At 35.6% G+C, this 20,196-nt stretch overlaps 1 protein-coding gene across 1 annotated transcript in view; it reads right to left on the minus strand.

The window, feature by feature from the left end:
- CCDC7 (coiled-coil domain containing 7) overlaps nt 1–20,196 on the minus strand; it is a 291,607-nt gene that overhangs the window by 256,512 nt on the left and 14,899 nt on the right. Inside the window, exons 3-6 of the mRNA XM_060161178.1 lie at nt 17,920–18,003; nt 3,160–3,180; nt 2,807–2,839; nt 1,109–1,272 (exon numbers count right to left, since the gene is read on the minus strand). Coding sequence (XP_060017161.1) covers nt 1,109–1,272; nt 2,807–2,839; nt 3,160–3,180; nt 17,920–18,003 — 302 coding nt within the window. The remainder of the gene's footprint in view (nt 1–1,108; nt 1,273–2,806; nt 2,840–3,159; nt 3,181–17,919; nt 18,004–20,196) is intronic.

Here is a 20,196-nt window from a genome sequence, read left to right on the forward strand (position 1 = left end):
TGGCCACTATGGAAAACAGTATGGAGGTTCCTCAAAAAATTAAAAATAGTACTGCCATATGATCTAGTAATTCCACTTCTGGGTATTTTTCCAGAGAAAACAAAAAAACTAATTCAAAAATATATATTCTCCCCAATGTTGATATGTTCATTGCAGCATTATTTACAATAACCAGGATATGAAAGTAACCATCAATAGATGAATGGATAAACAAAATGAGATATATACATATATTCTTAGAACCAGAAAGCAGAAATGGTGGTTGCCAGGGGCTGAGGGGGATTGGGGAAATGCGGTGATGTTGGTCAAAAAGTACAAACTTACAGTTATAAGATGAATAAGTTCTAAAGATCTAATATTTAGAACATTAGCATGGTGTTTACTGTTCATAATACCACTGTACTGTATACCTGAAATTTGCTGAAAGAGTAGATCTAAAGTGTTCTCACCACAAGAAAAAATAACTATGGAGGTGCAAAATATCACTGAAGATATTCTATGATGATGATTTATTCATCTATTTAATTTCAAGACAGATAAACCTCAAATATCAAACATGAGTGTCAACAGATAATGGAAGTATTCTTGTAATCATTCATCTGAATCTTCCTCCCACCTACCAAAAAAAGGATTTTCTCAACTAAAAAGTACAAATTTAATCTTTGGAACATATCCCTGTCCCTGTGCAATTTTTAAAGATGGTGTTCTTGAACAATGAACTATTTCACTACACCTTAAATATATTAAGGAAGCTACCTAATCAAACTGAGAGAAGAGTTTATAAGCCAGATATTTCAAAGCCAGCAGTGTCCAATAGAACTTTCAAACAACAGGCACATGTGGCTACTAGGCACTTGAAATGTGGCTAGTGTGACTAAAGAATTGGTTTTTTAATTAAATTTAATTGAACTTTAATTTTCATAGCCACACGTGCCTAGTCCCATTTCAAACTATTAAAAATTTCAAACAGGAACGAGCTGGCTAGATCTTCTGATTTGATTTAGAAGCTCTATGTATAGTATAAAATCTGAACCATTATCTTCCATTCATTACTAATTATATACCCACTCTTACTGTTTAATTCTTTTAACTCTTACATTTTACTTACTTGGGTTTAGATGACATGTCTTTGAAGGTGAATTTAGACCTTTCTTTAAGGCGATTTTTCAGTTCTTCAAGTTTGTGCATCTGCTTTACTATTTGTGCAATGCTTAAACTGACTGTTTTATCAGGTGCTGGAAACTCTGCTGAAAAAGTTTGACCTCTACTTATCTAAAATAATAAAATTAGCCAGTTACTTAGGAAATACTCATTTTTCTCCCATACCTCAAAGAAATTTCATCATTTCATTTATCATATATAAATATTGTATTATTCTTATCTATCTATAGCTATAATCACATACTAATATTTCACAATATTAGTGAAATTATATGAGCAATTGCCTAGCAACAAAATTATAGCTAAGTGTTGGCTTTTACATGTCAGAGCTCAAATTCAATCTTCTGTTTATTATTTTAATATATAAGAATTTTAAGCAAGTTAAATAACAATTATAACAGGATCAGTTAAAGGCAATTCAAAATATTTAAAAGAGAACTCTAATCCTTATGATGGGAGGAAGAGCTGAAAAAAGAAAAGTAGTCAAGCCATAGTCTTAGGACATAGCATACAGAAATTCTAACACTGGGAATTTAAAACAGAGACTTCACTTTAGTAATGGTTACCTGAATGGGATTAAGATATAACAGCAGGAAGTAAGTACTGGGTAATGTACTGGAAGTCTGAGACTGTGGGATGCAGAACAGGTGGAAGGGAAGCTGAAGTTGTGTGAATACTCTATGGACAAAGGCAAGATCCCTAATAAGAGGACATCAATCATAAACTGAACCTAAAAAGTGACATAGCAATCAGCTACAATTATCAATTTATTGCCTCTCATCTAAAATCCATTCTTCACTGTCCTGTTTATAGTAGTGGAACATTTCTGTCTTGACAGGCAGCATGATGTTAACTTTTGTCAGCAGAGGGCCCTAGACACTAGAGGAGGAAGAAGCTTTTCTTCCAAGTTCTGTCATCTCTCTGCTTAATCCTAGGGCAGTACACAGTGTAACTAGTAGTACTCACCTCCAGCAAATTTCAACAGCACCACCCCTATGGATGGTTTCCTGGCAAGGTCCCTGGCATGGCACATTCCCCACAGGCAGCTTTTCCCAGAACTTTAAGGACTAAACCACAAACATAGCCAAGGTAGAACCAGAATAATTCTCTAATTCCCTAAGGCTATCCTGGAAATCATTCTGCTGTATTAACAGCATACATAAAATCTTTTCCAAAATAAGGATAGAGACCAGTATTTCTCAAACTGGTGGCAAAGCACGTGAAAATAAAAGTATAAAAAACTCATTAAAATAACATTAAATTTAACGAAAACAAATATATAATTTTATGAATAAGCATATATCATATTATGCATGACTTTTTAAATACAGGAGAAATATTTAAGTTGATAAGTTTTGTCTTGCCACTTATTTACTATTTTGTGTAAATTATGGAAAGAATAATAATTAATTTTCCATTTTTCAATTTTAGGAGAAAGAATGGGTCAAATTCAGAGTAGACCACATACATGCAGGAGTATTGTATATAAATCACTAAGAAACATTTTAGTCTACCCATTTATTCCTTCTTTACCTAAATCAAAAGATTATAACCAATGGTTATTAAAAATTTTTAACTTATACCTCAAACTGGTTTTCAAATGAGACAAAATATTAACTTAATTAACAAGAAATGCTACACTTACCTCTTCCATCTGATTGACCTGTCGCTGAAACCACTTTAAATAAAAGAAGGAACAGAAAGGAAACAATATTGACAAGTCAATTTCTGCAGTGAAATAAATGAGAGTGTGTGTGTGTGTGTGTGTGTGTGTGTGTGTGTGTGTGTGTGTGTATCAAATATTAGTCCTACACCAAACATCATTTTATCTTAGGGTTCAGAATGGGGCTAAGGCAACATGTAACTGAAACGTAAAATTTTTAAATATATATAGCAGCAAGTTTGGGAGTTATTTTTACTTCCTCAAAACTTAGAAAACGCTTTGTCACTTATATGTATTTCTGTATTAAATTTTAGTAGGCAATATATTGAACATACCTTAAAAAGAGATTCCAAAATCTGAAAATAAAGTTTTAATGAAAACATTTAAAAATAAAGTTCCTCACAATGTATGATATAATAAAATATTTAATTCAAGTCTCTTGAAATTTTCAATCACCAAAATACACAAGTTTCTAAAATATAACTATAAATCTATAATCCAATCACAATATTTTTATATTTAGAGTTTTTAGTACATCTTGCATAGACAACTTAGTTCTAGAAAAGAAAAAGAATCTTCCATTGTTACAGATCTACATTAAAAAAACACAAACTAATTCACATATATGATTTCATATATTTTCTTAATATAGGTAAGAAATAAAATTTAAGTTCTTCTCAGAAGAGCATTATTTTTTTCATAGAGCTGAGAGTACAATAATGAAAAGCATTATCTTATGAACATTATTTCTTCAATATAACTTTGCTATGCTAAAAGGTCTAAGAATCAAGATATAAAATATTACACTACTACTTGATTTTTTAAATGGAAAATGCAAAGAACTGGTTTGGGAGATTATGAGAGAAAATGAATATACAAAACCTATCACACGGTCCGAACTACCAATATTTACCATTTACTAAATGTAATGCTAACCTGATTACATTTGCCACAAAAAACAACCAAACCCACTCTATTACAACCAAATAAAAGTTTTGAATTACATTATTAAAGAAAAATTTTATTACATGCATTCAGGCAGAAGAAAAGTTGCTTAACTGAAAAAAATCAGACTAGTCTAAATTTCTCTTCTTTGACACTAACTCTAGATCAACAGTTCAAAAACTGTGACACCACAACCAAAAGCATCAGCATCACCTAAACAACCATATTTGTTAGTAATGCAGATTACTAGGCCCCACCCCAGCCTACTGACTCCAAAGCTCTAGTAAGTAGGACCAGTAATTTGTATTTAAACTATCTATCCCTCCAGTTGATTCCTTTGCATGCTAAAGTTTAAGAATCACTGCACTAAGTAATAAGAAAGCATAGGTCTAAGCAAAAAGGGCTGAGACCCTCAAGAAAACATACCACAGCAAATTAATGTCCACATCTGAAGGAAAATATTTTCAGCTGTATAAGGATTTAGAAAGTAATGTCCAATAAGGCATACTACCTTGCAATAAAGTCATTCTTTCCACTATCTGGAGAGATTCCAAGGTTCTCAAAATCTCCTTTACTGTCTGGGAACGTAATGGGAATCCCTTGTATGTATCAATTCATCCACTCATTGCAGTCAGGGTTCTACAATTACTTAAACCACTTAAAGCCTAGAGAACAGTGGCTTTCTTAACTACTGAACCATCAATAACACACCATCAATTATTACTGGTACTGCTGAATGTAGGACATTATTGATAAAAATAAGTGGAATATGAAAATTGCCCAGAAGTGAGGAAAACCAACATTAGACACAACACTAAGCAGAAAAAAAACTTCTATGATACTACGGAGCAACGTCTATAAAGTTCTTGGGGGAAATATTAAACCTCCATTCTAATTTTAAAGATATTATCATTTAAATGTGAAGCCAAAATGAAACTATTTGCAAGAATTCAGAGATTTAGAAACTATTTTACCACACATTCTAACCTAGCAAAACAATAAGTTAATCTCAGAAAATGAACACAAGAAAAAACTATAAGCAAAGTAACAAGGAAATACCCTACTCTACAAAATTGTTGTTAATGGGGCTGGCATTTAATGTAGCTGTTATAAAAAGCTTCCTAAAGAGAAGATAGATAGCATAATGTTTAAAAAAAAAGGAAAGTAATAGTAATATGAAACTGACATACCAGATAGACACAGGGTGTCACAGAAGCCAAGGGAAAGGCACTTCAAGAACAAAATGGTCAACAATGTCAAATCTGCTGAGGTGTCAAGAAAGATGCACACTTGATTTAACACTATGGGAGTCATTACTATCTTCAGATGGCTAGTTCAGTAGACATTGGGGGCAGAAGGCAAACTGAAGTACAGATAAATGGGAGAAATATGAAGTAAGTATAAGAATATTTTTGAAGAGTACTGTGTGGGAAAAGGTAGAACAATGTTGGGCAGTACTGGAAGGAAATATGCACTCAATGGAAGAATTTTATAAAACCTTGTTTAAAAGTCAACATTTTACTTTTTTATGATGGTAACATCCATAATCACATTCCCTGGATACTAAAAATTACTAAAAGGGTAGAATACATCTTGATATTTTTATGGGCTATTTGTATTTCCTCCTTTGCAAACACCTTTTTTATCTCCTTTGAGCATCTTGTATTGATTTACCTTATACTTATTGACAGGTAAATGTTATCTATATACTCTGGATTTCCTCTGTCTGATATATGTGATCTAAGTATTTTCCGCTATTTGAAACTTCTGCACTTCTCTTTATGAATTTTTTACACAATAGAGGTTTTAATATAGTTGAATTTAGCAATCTTTCCCTTTATGACTTATATATTCTTCTGTAATTGTTCCTTGCTCCAGGTCATAATGACAGCCTCCTATATCTGTTTCTAAATATGTTATTGCTTTTGATTTTTTATTAGGTCTTTAGTCCATCAGAAAATGATTTTTGTATATACTATAAAGAATAAACTTTTTTTATCTTATAAATAACCACTGTTCCAGGGCCATTTATTATGCTACTACTTCTCTATCATTAATAAAATTTTCCATATATAAAAGGGTCTATTTCTGAGCCTTTATTCAATTCCATTGGTCTATCTAACCTTGCACCAAAAGCACACAACCATAATTCATATAGCTTTCTAACAAGTCTTGATATCTGCTAGGGCAAGTCCTCTCACCTGTTCTTTGTCTTCAGAACTCACTTGGTTATTCTTGGTCCATTTAACTTCTATATAAAATTCACAGTCAGTTGCAAATTTCCACCAGAAAGATAAACCTATTTGGGGAATTAGGGAGTGATGACAGCAAAAATGGCTGTAGGGAGTTCCAAGGGCCTATCCTCCACAGAAAACACTGAAGAAAAAGTGAGCAAAAACTGTTACAATCAACTTTGTGAAAACTCTGGGAAACACTGAAGGCTTTACAGGAGCCAAATAGTGATGGATCAAGAAAAATGCAGGTTAAACATGCTAGGAGACCTTTGCGGCATTTAAACTTAGCCTTGCCCCACCCACTTCCCCAGAGCACTGGCAGTCTTAAAGACAGCAGCCTCCATTCCTGGTGTGGGTATATATTACAGTTCTGGAGGAAAAAAGAGGAATTGTGTTTTTCTGTTTTGTCCTGTCTAGAGGTTCCTTGAAGGACTTGTAGCTTTTACCTTTGTTTCATCTCAGAACTCTCTCAGGGCAGAAAACCAGCGAAGTGGACAGTATTCCTCAAAAAAACTGAAAGGTAGTTAAACAAGCCACTGCTCCCTGGAGAAAATGATTATAGCTGAGGCAAACAATATACATGTCAAAGCCTAGAAGTAAAAACGGGAGAGAGTTACTTTGGAAAAATAAGGATTTTGAAATTCCCATATATTAGGGGGAATCTAGTAAGCTACACACTTGCCCAGAGCAGGACTCATGCTCAGAAAATACCGTAGTAGACACTAAACTTTCACCTCTGCCTGGTCTTTAGCTCCACACAAGTAGAAAATTAAGGCTAAGGCAGTTCTGTAAACAGCCTGGCTAAGTTTTAAAGAAGTGCCTCAAAACAGAGCCAGTCTTCAAATGCCAGGAGAATTTTTTTTTTTCCTTTTCTTTATGTTTTTGTGGCTCCAGGCACTTAAGGAAATCTCTGTCAAACCCACTAGTTGACCACATCTAGAGGAACAGAAACCTGAGAGATGAAACACAACAAAAACTACAAACTTGAAAAACAGTTTAGATTTCTATTTTCCAATTTGGCACGTAAGAAGCCTAGATCCACCACATTGTCCTAACAACAAGTAAAAAGCTGAACAAATTAAAAATCAACAAATCTTCTTAAATCTATCACAGAACTAAAGTCACAGAGCAAAAACTATGGCCTCCAAAATTGGAGAGACAGGCAATACAGAAGATCACAAATTACTGGAGCAGAAATCTGTGAGCACAAACCTCCACAGTACTGGGGTACAAAAACTTAAAGTGTAAATGGTGAATCGCTGCAGGCTCAGCATGGACAAGCTTGAGAGTTAAAAATTCTGGGGATGGGGCCAAGTTTTGAGGGATTTTTTTTAGTAATTAAACATACACTTACTACTTGGTGTTTACCCAAATGAATTGAAAACTTATACACATAAAAAAACCTGCACGCAGATGTTTATAGCATCTTTATTTGTAACTGCTGAAACTTGGAAGGAAGCATGCTGCCTTTCAGTAGGTAAATAGATAAACAACCTGTGGCACAAGACAATGGATTATTCTGCACTAAAAACAAACGAGCTATCAATCCATGAAAAGACATATAGGAATCTTAAATCCTTACTACTAAGTGAAATAAGCCAATCCAAAAACACTCCAAACTGTATAATTCCAACTATACAACATGGTAAAAAAGGAAAAATATGGAAACATAAAAATCAGAAGCTTCCTGGATTTTTAGGGGGCAGGGAGGGATGCATAAGTGGAGCAGAGAGGATTTTTAGGGCAGTGAAACTATTCTGTATGATAGCATCATTGTGATGCATGTCATCATACATTAGTTAAAACCCACAGAATGTACACCACCAAGAGGAAACCTTATGTAAACTATGGACTTTGGGTGATAATGCTGTCAATATAGGTTCATAATTCATAAAAAAGATATCACTCTGGTGCACAATGTTGATAGTAGGGGAGGTTGTGCAAGTGGGAAAAAGGGGTATATGGGAATTCTCCGTACTATCTGCACAGCTTTGCTGAGAACATAAAACTACTCTTAAAATAAAATCTATTTTATAAAATAATAGTTTAGGAAAATCACTAAACAATCAATACAGCAAGAAATAAGAATAAAATTTGAGGAGAGGAAAATCTGATGTCCAGAGTTATAAAATTAAAAATGTCTAGTTTTCAACAAAACTTATGAGCATTCACAAGAACAAGAAAGTACGACTAATTCCTTGGAAAAATAAACAAACATTGTCCCTGAGGAAACTCACATATTGGATTTAGTAGACAAAAACTTTAAATCTACCGTCTTAAACATGCTCAAAAGCTAAAGGAGAGGCTGCGTTCAAGATGGCGGAGTAGAAGGACGGGCTATCACTCCCGCTTGTGAGATCTCTGGGAATCACAACTAACTGCAGAACAATCATCGACAGGAAGACACTGGAACTCACCAAAAAAAATACCCCACATCCAGAGACAACGGTGAAGCCACAATGAGACGGTAGGAGGGGCGCAATCACAGTAAAATCAAATCCCCTAACTGCTGGGTGGGTGACTCACAGACTGGAGAACACTTATACCACAGAAGTCCACCCACTGGAGTGAAGGTTCCAAGCCCCACATCAAACTTCCCAACCTGGGCGTCTGGCAATGGGAGCAGGTGTTCCTAGAGAATTACACTTTGAAGGCTAGTGGGATTTGATTACAAGACTTCGACAGGACTCGGGGAAACAGAGACTCTACTCTTGGACAGCACACACAAAGTAGTGTGCGCATCAGGACCCAGGGGAAGGAACAGTGACGCCACAGGAGACTGAACCAGACCTACCTGGCTAGTGTTGGAGGGTCGCCTGCAGAGGCGGAGCGTGGCTGTGTCTCATGGTGAGGACAATGACACTGGCAGCAGAAGTTCTGGGAAGTATTGCTTGGCGTGAGCCCTCCCAGAGTCTACCATTAGCCGCACCAAAGAGCCTGGGTAGGCTCCCCTGTTGGGTCACCTCAGGCCAAACAACCAACGGGGAAGGAACACAGCCCCACCCATCAGCAGACAAGCAGATTAAAGTTTTACTGAGCTCTTCCCACCAGAGCAACAGCCAGCTCTACCCACCACCAGTCCCTCCCATCAGGAAACTTACACAAGCCTCTTAGATAGCCTCATTCACCAGAGGGCAGACATCAGAAGCAAGAACAATAATTCTGCAGCCTGTGGAACAAAAACCACATTCACAGAAAGACAGACAAGATTAAAAGACAGAGGGCTATGTACCAGATGAAGAAACAAGACAAAACCCCAGAAAAGACAACTAAATGAAGTGGAGATAGGCGACTTTCCAGAAAACGAATTCAGAAAAATGATACTGAAGATGACCCAGGAACTCGGAAAAAGAATGGAAGCAAAGATCGAGAAGATGCAAAAAATATTTACCTAGAAGAATTAAAGAACAAACAGAGATGAACAATACAATAACTGAAATGAAAAATACACTAGAAGGAATCAACAGCAGAATAACTGAGGCAGAAGAACGGATAACTGACCTGGTAGATACAATGGTGGAATTCACTGCTGCGGAACAGAAAAAAGAACGAAAAGAAATGAAGACAGCCTAAGGGACATCTGGGACAACATTAAACACAACAATATTCACATTAAAGGGGTCCCAGAAGGAGAAGAGAGAGAGAAAGGACCCGAGAAAATAGCTGAAGAGATTATAGTCAAAAACTTCCCTAACATGGGAAGGGAAACAGCCACCCAAATCCAGAAAAAGCAGAGAGGACCATACAGGATAAACCCAAGGAGAAACACGCCAAGACGTATAGTAATCAAATTGCAAAAAATTAAAGACAAAGAAAAATTATTGAAAGCAGCAAGGGAAAAACAGCAAATAACAAACAAGGGAACTCCCATAGAGTAAGAGCTGATTTCTCAGCATAAACTCTACAAGCCAGAAGGGAGTGGCATGACATATTTAAAGTGATGAAAAGGAAGAACCTACAACCAAGATTACTCTACCCATCAAGGATTTCATTCAGATTCGATGGAGAAATCAAAGGCTATACAGACAAGCAAAAGCTAAGAGAATTCAGCACCACCAAACCAGCTCTACAACAAATGCTAAAGGAACTTCTCTAAGTGGGAAACACAAGAGAAGAAAAGGACCTACATAAACAAACCCAAAACAATTAAGAAAATGGTAAGAGGAACATACATATCAATAACTACCTTAAACGTGAATGGATTAAATGCTCCAAGCAAAAGACACAGGCTCGCTGAATGGATACAAAAACAAGACCCATATATATGCTGTCTACAAGAGACCCACTTCAGACCTAGACACATACAGACTGAAAATGAGGGGATGGAAAAAGATATTCCACGCAAAAGGAAATCAAAAGAAAGCTGGAGTAGCAATTCTCATATCAGACAAAATAGACTTTAAAATAAAAACTATTACAAGAGTCAAAGAAGGACACAAAATAATGATCAAGGGATCAATCCAAGAATAACAGTTATAAATATTTATGCACACAGGAGCACCTCAATACATAAGGCAAATACTAACAGCCATAAATGGGGAATCGACACTAACACAATCATAGTAGGGGACTTTAACTCCCCACTTTCACCAATGGACAGATCATCCAAAATGAAAATAAATAAGGAAACACAAGCTTTAAATGATACATTAAACAAGATAGAGTTAATTGATATTTATAAGACATTCCATCCAAAAACAATGGAATACACATTCTTCTCAAGTGCTCATGGAACATTCTCCAGGATAGATCATATGTTGGGTCACAAATCAAGCCTTGGTAAATTTAAGAAAACTGAAATCGTATCAAGTATCTGTTCTGACCACAACGTTATGAGACTAGATATCAATTACAGGAAAAACACTGTAAAAAACACAAACACATGGAGGCTAAACAATACACTACTAAATCACCAAGAGATCACTGAATAAATTAAAGAGGAAATAAAAAAATACCTACAAATGACAATGAAAACACGATGACCCAAAAACTATGGTATATAGCAAAAGCAGTTCTAAGAGGAAAGTTTATAGCAATACAATCCTACCTCAAGAAACAAGAAAAAATCTCAAATAAACCACCTAAAGCAATTAGAGAAAGAAGACCAAAAAAACTCCAACGTTAGCAGAATGAAAGAAATCATAAAGATCAGATCAGAAGTAAATGAAAAAGAAATAAAGGAAAGAACAGCAAAGATCAATAAAACTAAAAGCTGGTTCTTTGAGAAGATAAACAAAATTGATAAACCACTAGCCAGACTCATCAAGAAAAAAAGGGAAAAGTCTCAAATCAACACAATTAGAAATGAAAAAGGAGAAATAATGACTGACACTGCAGAAATACAAAGGACCATGAGAGATTACTGCAAGCAACTCAATGCCAATAAAATGGACAACCTGGAAGAAATGGACAAATTCTTAGAAAAGTACAACCTTCTGAGACTGAACCAGGAAGAAATAGAAAATATAAACAGACCAATCACAAGCACTGAAATTGAAAACTGTGATTTAACATCTTCCAACAAGCAAAAGCCAAGGACCGATGGATTCACAGGCAAATACTATCAAACATTTAGAGAAGAGGTAACACCTATCCTTCTTAAACGCTTCCAAAATATAGCCGAGGGAGTAACACTCCCAAACTCATTCTATGAGGCCACCATCACCCTGATACCAAAACCAGAAAAAGATGTTACAAAAAAAGAAAACTACAGGCCAATATCACTGATGAACATGGATGCAGAAATCCTCAACAAAATATTAGCAAACAGAATCCAACAGCACATTAAAAGGATCATACACCATGATCAAATGGGGTTTATCCACTTGATAAAGAAATGCAAGGATTCTTCAATATATGCAAATCAATCAATGTGATACACCATATTAACAAATTGAAGGATAAAAACCATATGATAATCTCAGTAGATGCAGAAAAAGCTTTTGACAAAATTCAACATCTATTTATAAAAACTCTCCAGAAACTAGGCATAGAGGGAACTTAACATAATAAAGGCCATATGTGACAAACCCACAGCCAACGTCATTCTCAATGGTGAAAATCTGAAACCATTTCCTCTAAAATCAGGAACAAGACAAGGTTGCCCACTATCACCACTCTTATTCAATACAGTTTTGGAAGTTTTAGCCACAGCAATCAGAGAAGAAAAAGAAATAAAAGGAATCCAAACTGGAAAAGAAGAAGTAAAGCTTTCACTGTTTGTGGATGACATACTATACATAGAATCCTAAAGATGCTACCAGAAAACTACTAAAGCTAATCAATGAATTTGGTAAAGTGGCAGAATACAAAATTAATGCACAGAAATCTCTTGCATTCCTATACACTAATGATGAAAAATCTGAAATAGAAATTAAGGAAACAGTCCCACTTACCACTGCAACAAAAAGAATAAAATGCCTAGGAATAAACCTACCTAAGGAGACAAAAGACCTGTACGCAAAAAACTATAAGACACTGATGAAAGAAATTAAAGATGGTACAAACAAATGGAGAGATATACCATGTTCTTGGAATGGAAGAATAAACATTGTGAAAATGACTATACTACCCCAAACAATCTACAGATTCAATGCAATCCCTATCAAACGACAAATGGCATTTTTCACAGAACCAGAACAAAAAATTTCACAATTTGTATGGAAACACAAAAGACCCCGGATAGCCAAAGCAATCTTGAGAAAGAAAAACGGAGATGGAGGAATCAGGCTTCCAGACTTCAGACTATACTACAAAGCTACAGTAATCAAGACAGTATGGTACTGGCATAAAAACAGAATTATAGATCAACGGAACAGGATAGAAAACCCAGAGGTAAACCCACGCACTTATGGTCACCTTAATTTTGATAAAGGAAGCAAGAATACACAATGGAGAAAGACAGCTCCTTCAATAAGTGGTGCTGGGAAAACAGGACAGCTACATGTAAAAGAATGAAATTAGAACACTCCCTAACACCATACATTAAAATAAACTCCAAATGGACTAAAGACCTAAATGTAAGGCCAGACACTATAAAACTCTTAGAGGAAAACATAGGAAGAACAGTCTTTGACATACATCACAGCAAGATCCTTTTTGACCCACCTCCTAGAGAAATGGAAATAAAAACAAAAATAAACAAATGGGACCTAATGAAACTTACAAAGTTTTTGCACAGCAAAGGAAACCATCAACAAGGGGAAAAGAAAACCCTCAGTGTGGAAGAAAATATTTGCAAATGAAGGAACTGACAAAGGATTAATCTCCAAAATATACAAACAGCTCATGCAGTTCAATATCTAAAAAAAGCAACCCAATACAAAAAGGATAGAAGATCTAAATACACATTTCTCCAAAGAAGATATACAGATTGCCAACAAACACATGAAAGGATGCTCAACATCACTAATCATTAGAGAAACGCAAATCAAAACTACAATGAGGTATCACTTCACAACAGTCATAATGGCCATCATCAAAAAAATCTACAAACAATAAATGCTGGAGAGGCTGTGGAGAAAAGGGAACCCTCTTGCACTGTTAGTGGGAATGTAAATTGATACAGCCACTACAAAGAACAGTATGGAGGTTCCTTAAAAAACTAAAAATAGACCATATGACCCAGCAATCCCACTACTGGGCCTATACCCTGAGGAAACTATAATTCAAAAAGAGTCATGGGGCTTCCCTGGTGGTTGAGAGTCCACCTGCCGATGCAGCGGACACGGGTTCATGCCCCGCTCTGGGAAGATCCCACATGCCGTGGAGCGGCTGGGCCCTTCAGCCATGGCCGCTAAGCCTGCGCATCCAGAGCCTGTGCTCCGCAACGGGAGAGGCCACAACAGTGAGAGGCCCACGTACCGCAAAAAAAAAAAAAAGAGAGAGAGAATCATGCACCACAATGTTCACTGCAGCACTATTTACAATAGAGCCAGGACATGGAAGCAACCTAAGTGTCCATCAACAGATGAATGGATAAAGAAGATGTGGCACATGTATACAATGGAATATTACTTAGCCATAAAAAGAAATGAAATTGAGTTATTTGTAGTGAGGTGGATGAACCTAGAGTCTCTCATACAAAGTGAAATAAGTCAGAGAGAGAAAAACAAATACTGTATGCTAACACATACATATGGAGTCTAAAAAAACAAAAATGGTTCTGATGAACTTAGGGGCAGGACAGGAATAAAGATGCAGAGGTATAGAATGGACTTGAAAACACGGGGACGGGGAAGGGTAAGCTGGGACGAAGTGAGAGAGTAGCACTGACATACATACACTACCAAATGTAAAATAGATAGCTAGTGGGAAGCAGCCGCATTGCACAGGGAGATCAGCTCGGTGCTTTGTGACCACCTAGAGCGGTGGGATAGAGAGGGTGGGAGGGAGATGCAAGAGGGAGGGGATATGGGGATATATGTATACATAGAGCTGATTCACTTTGTTATACAGCAGAAACTAAAACATTGTAAAGCAATTATACTCCAATAAAGATGTTGGGAAAAAAAGTCAGTTGCATTCGTATATGTTAACAATGACCAATCCAAAAAGAAAATTAAGAAAATAATCCAATTTACCATAGCATCAAAAAACATAAAAATATTTAGGAATAAAATAAACCACGGAGATGAAAGATTTTAACAGAGGGAACTATAAAACATTGCTAAAAGAAATTAAACAAGATACAAATAGATGGAAAGACACCCCATGGTCATGGATTGGAAGACTTACTACTGTTAAAATGTACATAATAGCCAGTGCAATCCCTATCAAAATCCCAATGGCATTTTCTGCAGAAATAGAAAAAATACTAACATTCATATGGAATATCAAGGGCCCCCAAATTGCCAAAACAATCTTAAAAAATCAAAACAAAGTCATAGGCCTCAACCTTCCTGATTTCAAGATACACTACAGCAAAAGTAATTAAGACAGTGCTGCACTGTCATATAGATAGATACATATATATACCTAAAACTAATACAGTGTTATATGTGAATGATATCTAAATTTTTTGTTGTTGTTTTTTTTTTTTTGTGGTACACGGGCCTCTCACTGTTGTGGCCTCTCCCGCTGTGGAGCACAGGCTCCGGACGCACAGGCTCATGGGCCATGGTTCACGGGCCCAGCCGCTCCGCGGCACATGGGATCTTCCCAGACCAGGGCACGAACCCGCGTCCCCTGCATCAGCAGGCGGACCCTCAACCACTGAGCCACCAGGGAAGCCCAATATCGAAATTTTTAAAAATAAAAATAAAAAAATAATTTAAAAGATACATAAACCAATGGAACAGAATTGAAAACCCAGAAATAAACCCTATTACATATGGCAAAATGATTTTATACAAGAGTACCAATGGGGAAAGAACCATCTCGTCAACAAATAATGCTGAAAAAATTAGATATCCACATGCAAAGAATAAAGTTCATCCTTCCCTTACACTATATATAAAAATTAACTCAAAATGGATCCATAACCTATATACAAGATCTAAACCTATTAAACTGCTGGAAGAAAACACAAGGGAGAAGCGTCAGGAAATTGGATTTGGCAATGATTTCTTGGACATGACACCTAAAGCCCAAGCTTAACAAAAGCAAAAATAAACTAATGGGAGACTTCCCTGGTGGTCCAGTGGGTAAGACTCTGCGCTTCCAGTGCAGAGGGCCTGGGCTCAATCCCTGTTTTGGGAACTAGATCCCAAATGCATGCCACAACTAAGAGTCCACACGCCACAACTAAGAAGTCCACATGCTACAACTAAGATGTCTGCATGCCACAACCACGAAGCTTGCATGCCGCAACTAAGACCCAGTGCAGCCAAAATAAATACATAGAAAAAATAAAACTTTGAAAAAGAATGAAAAAAATAAACAAATGGGTCTACATCAAATTAAAAAGTCACCACACATCAAAGGAAACCATCAACAAAATGAAAAGGCAATCTATGGAAGGGGAGCAAATATTTGCAAGCCATATATATTAACTGTAAAAAGGCTTAATATCTAGAATATATAAGGAACTCATGCAACTCAATAGCAAAATAACAAATAACTTGATTTTAAAATGGGCAAAGAAATAAAAAATGAATAGACATTTTTCCAAATAAGACATACAAATGAACAACGGGTACATAAAAAGGTGTTCAACATCACTCATCATCGGGGAAATGCAAATTAAAATCATATGAGATATCACCTCATACCTGTGAAAATGTGTATTAAGAGAAAATAAGCACTGATAAGGATGTGGAGAGAGGGAACCCTCATGCACTGTTGGTGGGTATGTAAATTGATATAGCAACTATGGAAAACAGTATGTAGGTTTCTAAAAAAAAATTAAAAATATAAGTACCATATGATCCAGCAATCCCACTTTCAGGTATACATCCAAAGGAAACAAAATCAGTATCTCAAAAAGATATCTGCACTCCCATGGTCTTTGCAGCATTATTCACAATAGCCAAGATATCGAAAAAGTCTAAGTGTCCATCAATGGATGAATGGATAAAGAAATTGTGATATACATACAAAATGCAATATTATTCAGGCATTAAAAAAAAGGAAAACCTGCCATTTGTGACAACATTGATGAATCTGTAAGACACTATGGTAAGTGAAACAAGCCAGACACAGAAAGAAAAATATTTCATGACCCCATTTATGCATGAAATCAAAACAAACAAAAACAACCCCTCATAGTAACTGAGAGTAGAATGGTGATTACTAGGGGCCAAACAGAGGGGGTCACAGGAAGTTATTGTTAAATGCAGACAGTTTCAGTTTTGCAAGATGAAAAGAGCTCTGTAGTGGAAGGCAGTGATGGTTACACAATATAAATGTACTTAACACCACTGAATTGTACACTTAAAAATGCTTAAGATAGTATACTTTATGTTCATTTTCCAATTAAAAAATTAGAAAAAATGTGTATATAAATATATATATGTGTGTGTGTGTATATATATAGCAAAACACGAGAAAGTATATTTTATAATGTTACTAATGCTTATGCAGAGTAACATTACACATAATTTATTTTCCTATGTACTTTTCATACTTCTTTAAATGTTCCACAATAATACTTTCAAAATCAGCTAAAACACAATGAATGTTATTTTTCAAAACTCACAAAATAAGAAAATGTATTACCAAATAATACATACGGTATTATTTAATTTCTAAAGAATAATATGTGTAACTATGGAAAAATAAGAAGGTAAACAAAAATATGTTGACAAGAGTTATCTCAGAGAAACAGGATTATGATGACTTTTATTTTCTTTTTGTATGCCTTCATTTTTAAATTTTCATTATTTATGCCATTACTTTTGTAATATAAATGTATTTATTTAAAAAACACAGTAAAATATAAATACTATATGAAAATATTAATGACCCAGTCAATGCTGTACATAAAGGACAATTCACAGACATAAACGCCTACGATAAATAATGCTTTCCAATGCTTTTTTTTTTTTTTGCGGTACGCGGGCCTCTCACTGTTGTGGCCTCTCCCGTTGCGGAGCACAGGCTTCGGACGCGCAAGCTCAGCGGCCATGGCTCACAGGCCTAGGCACTCCGCGGCATGTGGGATCTTCCCGGACCGGGGCACAAACCCATGTCCCCTGCATTGGCAGGTGGACTCTCAACCACTGCGCCACCAGGGAAGCCCTCCAATGCTCTTTATAACTACTTAAGGCACTATATCTAGACTAATATTGCTGCCTGGATTATCATATTCAAGATCAAACAACCAATATAACTTTAAATATTTTATTATTAAAATGATTGTTAATAATAATGAATAGTAATTATTATCAGTTTATCTTGTTTTATTATTAATATTATTAGTAGCTTATAATTAAAATATTAATATTTTATGCTTAGCAGTTTACACAGAATACGTACATTACGTTCTTCCTTAGCTGCTGCTTCTAACTGAGCTGCAAGTTGTGAACAACATACCAAGAATGAATTCAGATCATTCTCAACCTTATGAAAAAAAGAGAAAGTTACTTTTATTTCAGAATTCATATGCATATCCATCTATATTTTAGAATATTTAACTACTTTTGAAAATAGTTTTGTGTATGTAATTTCTGTCCCTTGAAATGCATAAAACGAGAAACCATGTTCCAAATGCTATACCAGCAAATTTTCCCAGAAAGAAAGTACATTCTGGGGAGTGGCTCAGTAATGACATATACCCAGCTATGTCTCTCTTCACATTCTCCTCTACACAGGTGTAGAAAATCAAGCATTCCAGCCTTAGCCTTCTGAAATTTAGGGGTAGCAGAAAAAGTACACACTTAAATATACATTAAATAATGCTTTGTGTTAAAAAATGAATGCTAATTATGACTTCTGATTATAACTATACTTGCCAAGAGATAATAGTCTTTCACCCTTACTTAATGAGCAATAGAAAATTTTGAGGAAAAAAAGTTACATATTAAAATGTCACAATGACTGAATCTCTTTTAGTAGAGCAGTGATCTGTAAATCCGAGAATTGACCAAAGATAAATAAACCTCAGATGCTTATATACAGTTAGAATTCTGACAGAATGTTCTCCAGGACAAATATGATCCCTCAATATTACATTTTAAACATACTCAGAGGTTCATATTTTTTCATCATGGTAAAACCTATAATCATATAAGAGACAGAGGGGGAAACTAAAATAGTCATTCAGGAGAGTGGGAAAATGAATTAACTAGAGTTACTAATCACAGATATAAAGTGAGACCATTAGCAGACTTGGGGATTTTCTTCCACCCACATTCAGGTGCCACAAATAGACGATGAACATCAATTTGATCAAGATACATGTTCTTTTCAAGTGCACACAGAACATTATCCAGGATAGATCACATGCAGGGCCACAAAGCAAGCCTCGCTAAATATAAGAAAACTGAAATATCAAGCATCCTTTCCGACCACAACACTATGAGGCTAAAAATCAACTACAAGAAAAAACTGCAAAAAACACAAACACATGGATGCTAAACAATATGCTGCTAAACAACCAGTGGCTCAATGAAGAAATCAAAGAGGAAATCAAAATATACCTAGAGACAAATGAAAATGAAAGCATGATAATCCAAAACCTACGGGATGCAGCAAAAGCAGTTCTACAGAGGGAAGTTTACAGCAATACAAGCTTACCTCTGTAAACAAGAAAAATCTCAAACAACCTAACCTCACGCCTAAAGCAACTAGAATAAAGAACAAACAAAAGCAAAAGTTAGTAGAAGAAAAGAAATCATAAAGATCAGAGCTGAAATAAATGAAATAGAGATTAAAAAATCAATAGAAAAGACCACTGAAATCTAATTCTTTGAAAAAACAAACAAAATTGATAAAACTTTAGCCAGACTCAAGAAAAGAAGGGAGAGGGCCCAAATCAATAAAATCAGAAATGAAAAAGGAAAAGTTACAACCAACACCACAGAAATACAAAGGATCATGAAACTACTACAAGCAACTATAAGCCAATAAAATGGACAATCCAGAAGATATGGACAAATTCTTGAACCAAGAACAAAGAGAAAATATGAACAGACCAATTATCAGAACTGAAATTGAAAGAGTAACTTAAAAACTCCCAAAATACAAAAGTCCAGGACCAGATGACTTCACAGGTGACTTCTACCAAACATTTAGAGAAGAGTTAACACCTATCCTTCCAAAATATTCCAAAAAACTGGAGAGGAAGGAAGACTTCTGAACTCATTCTATGAGGCTACCATCACCCAGATACCAAAACCAGACAAAGATACCACAAAAAAAGAAAATTACAGCCCCACATCACTGATGAACATAGGTGCAAAAATCCTCAAAATACGAGCAAACCTACTCCAACAATACATTAAAAGGTTCATACAATATGACCAAGTGGGATTTATCCCAGGGATGCAAGGATTTTTCAATATCCACAAATCAATCAATGTGATACACAACATTAACAAATTGAAGAATATAAACCATATGATCATCTCAATAGATGCAGAAAAAACTTCTGATAAAATTCAACATCCATTTATGATTAAAAAAAAAACTCTTTAGAAAGTAAGAATAGAGGGAACATACCCTCAACATAATAAAGGCCATATATGACCAACCCACAGCTAACATTATACTCAACTGTGAGAATGCCCACCCTCGCCACTTTTACTCAACATA

The sequence above is a fragment of the Lagenorhynchus albirostris genome, chromosome 1 (genome assembly GCF_949774975.1).
Source record: "Lagenorhynchus albirostris chromosome 1, mLagAlb1.1, whole genome shotgun sequence".
Classification (NCBI taxonomy): domain Eukaryota; kingdom Metazoa; phylum Chordata; class Mammalia; order Artiodactyla; family Delphinidae; genus Lagenorhynchus; species Lagenorhynchus albirostris.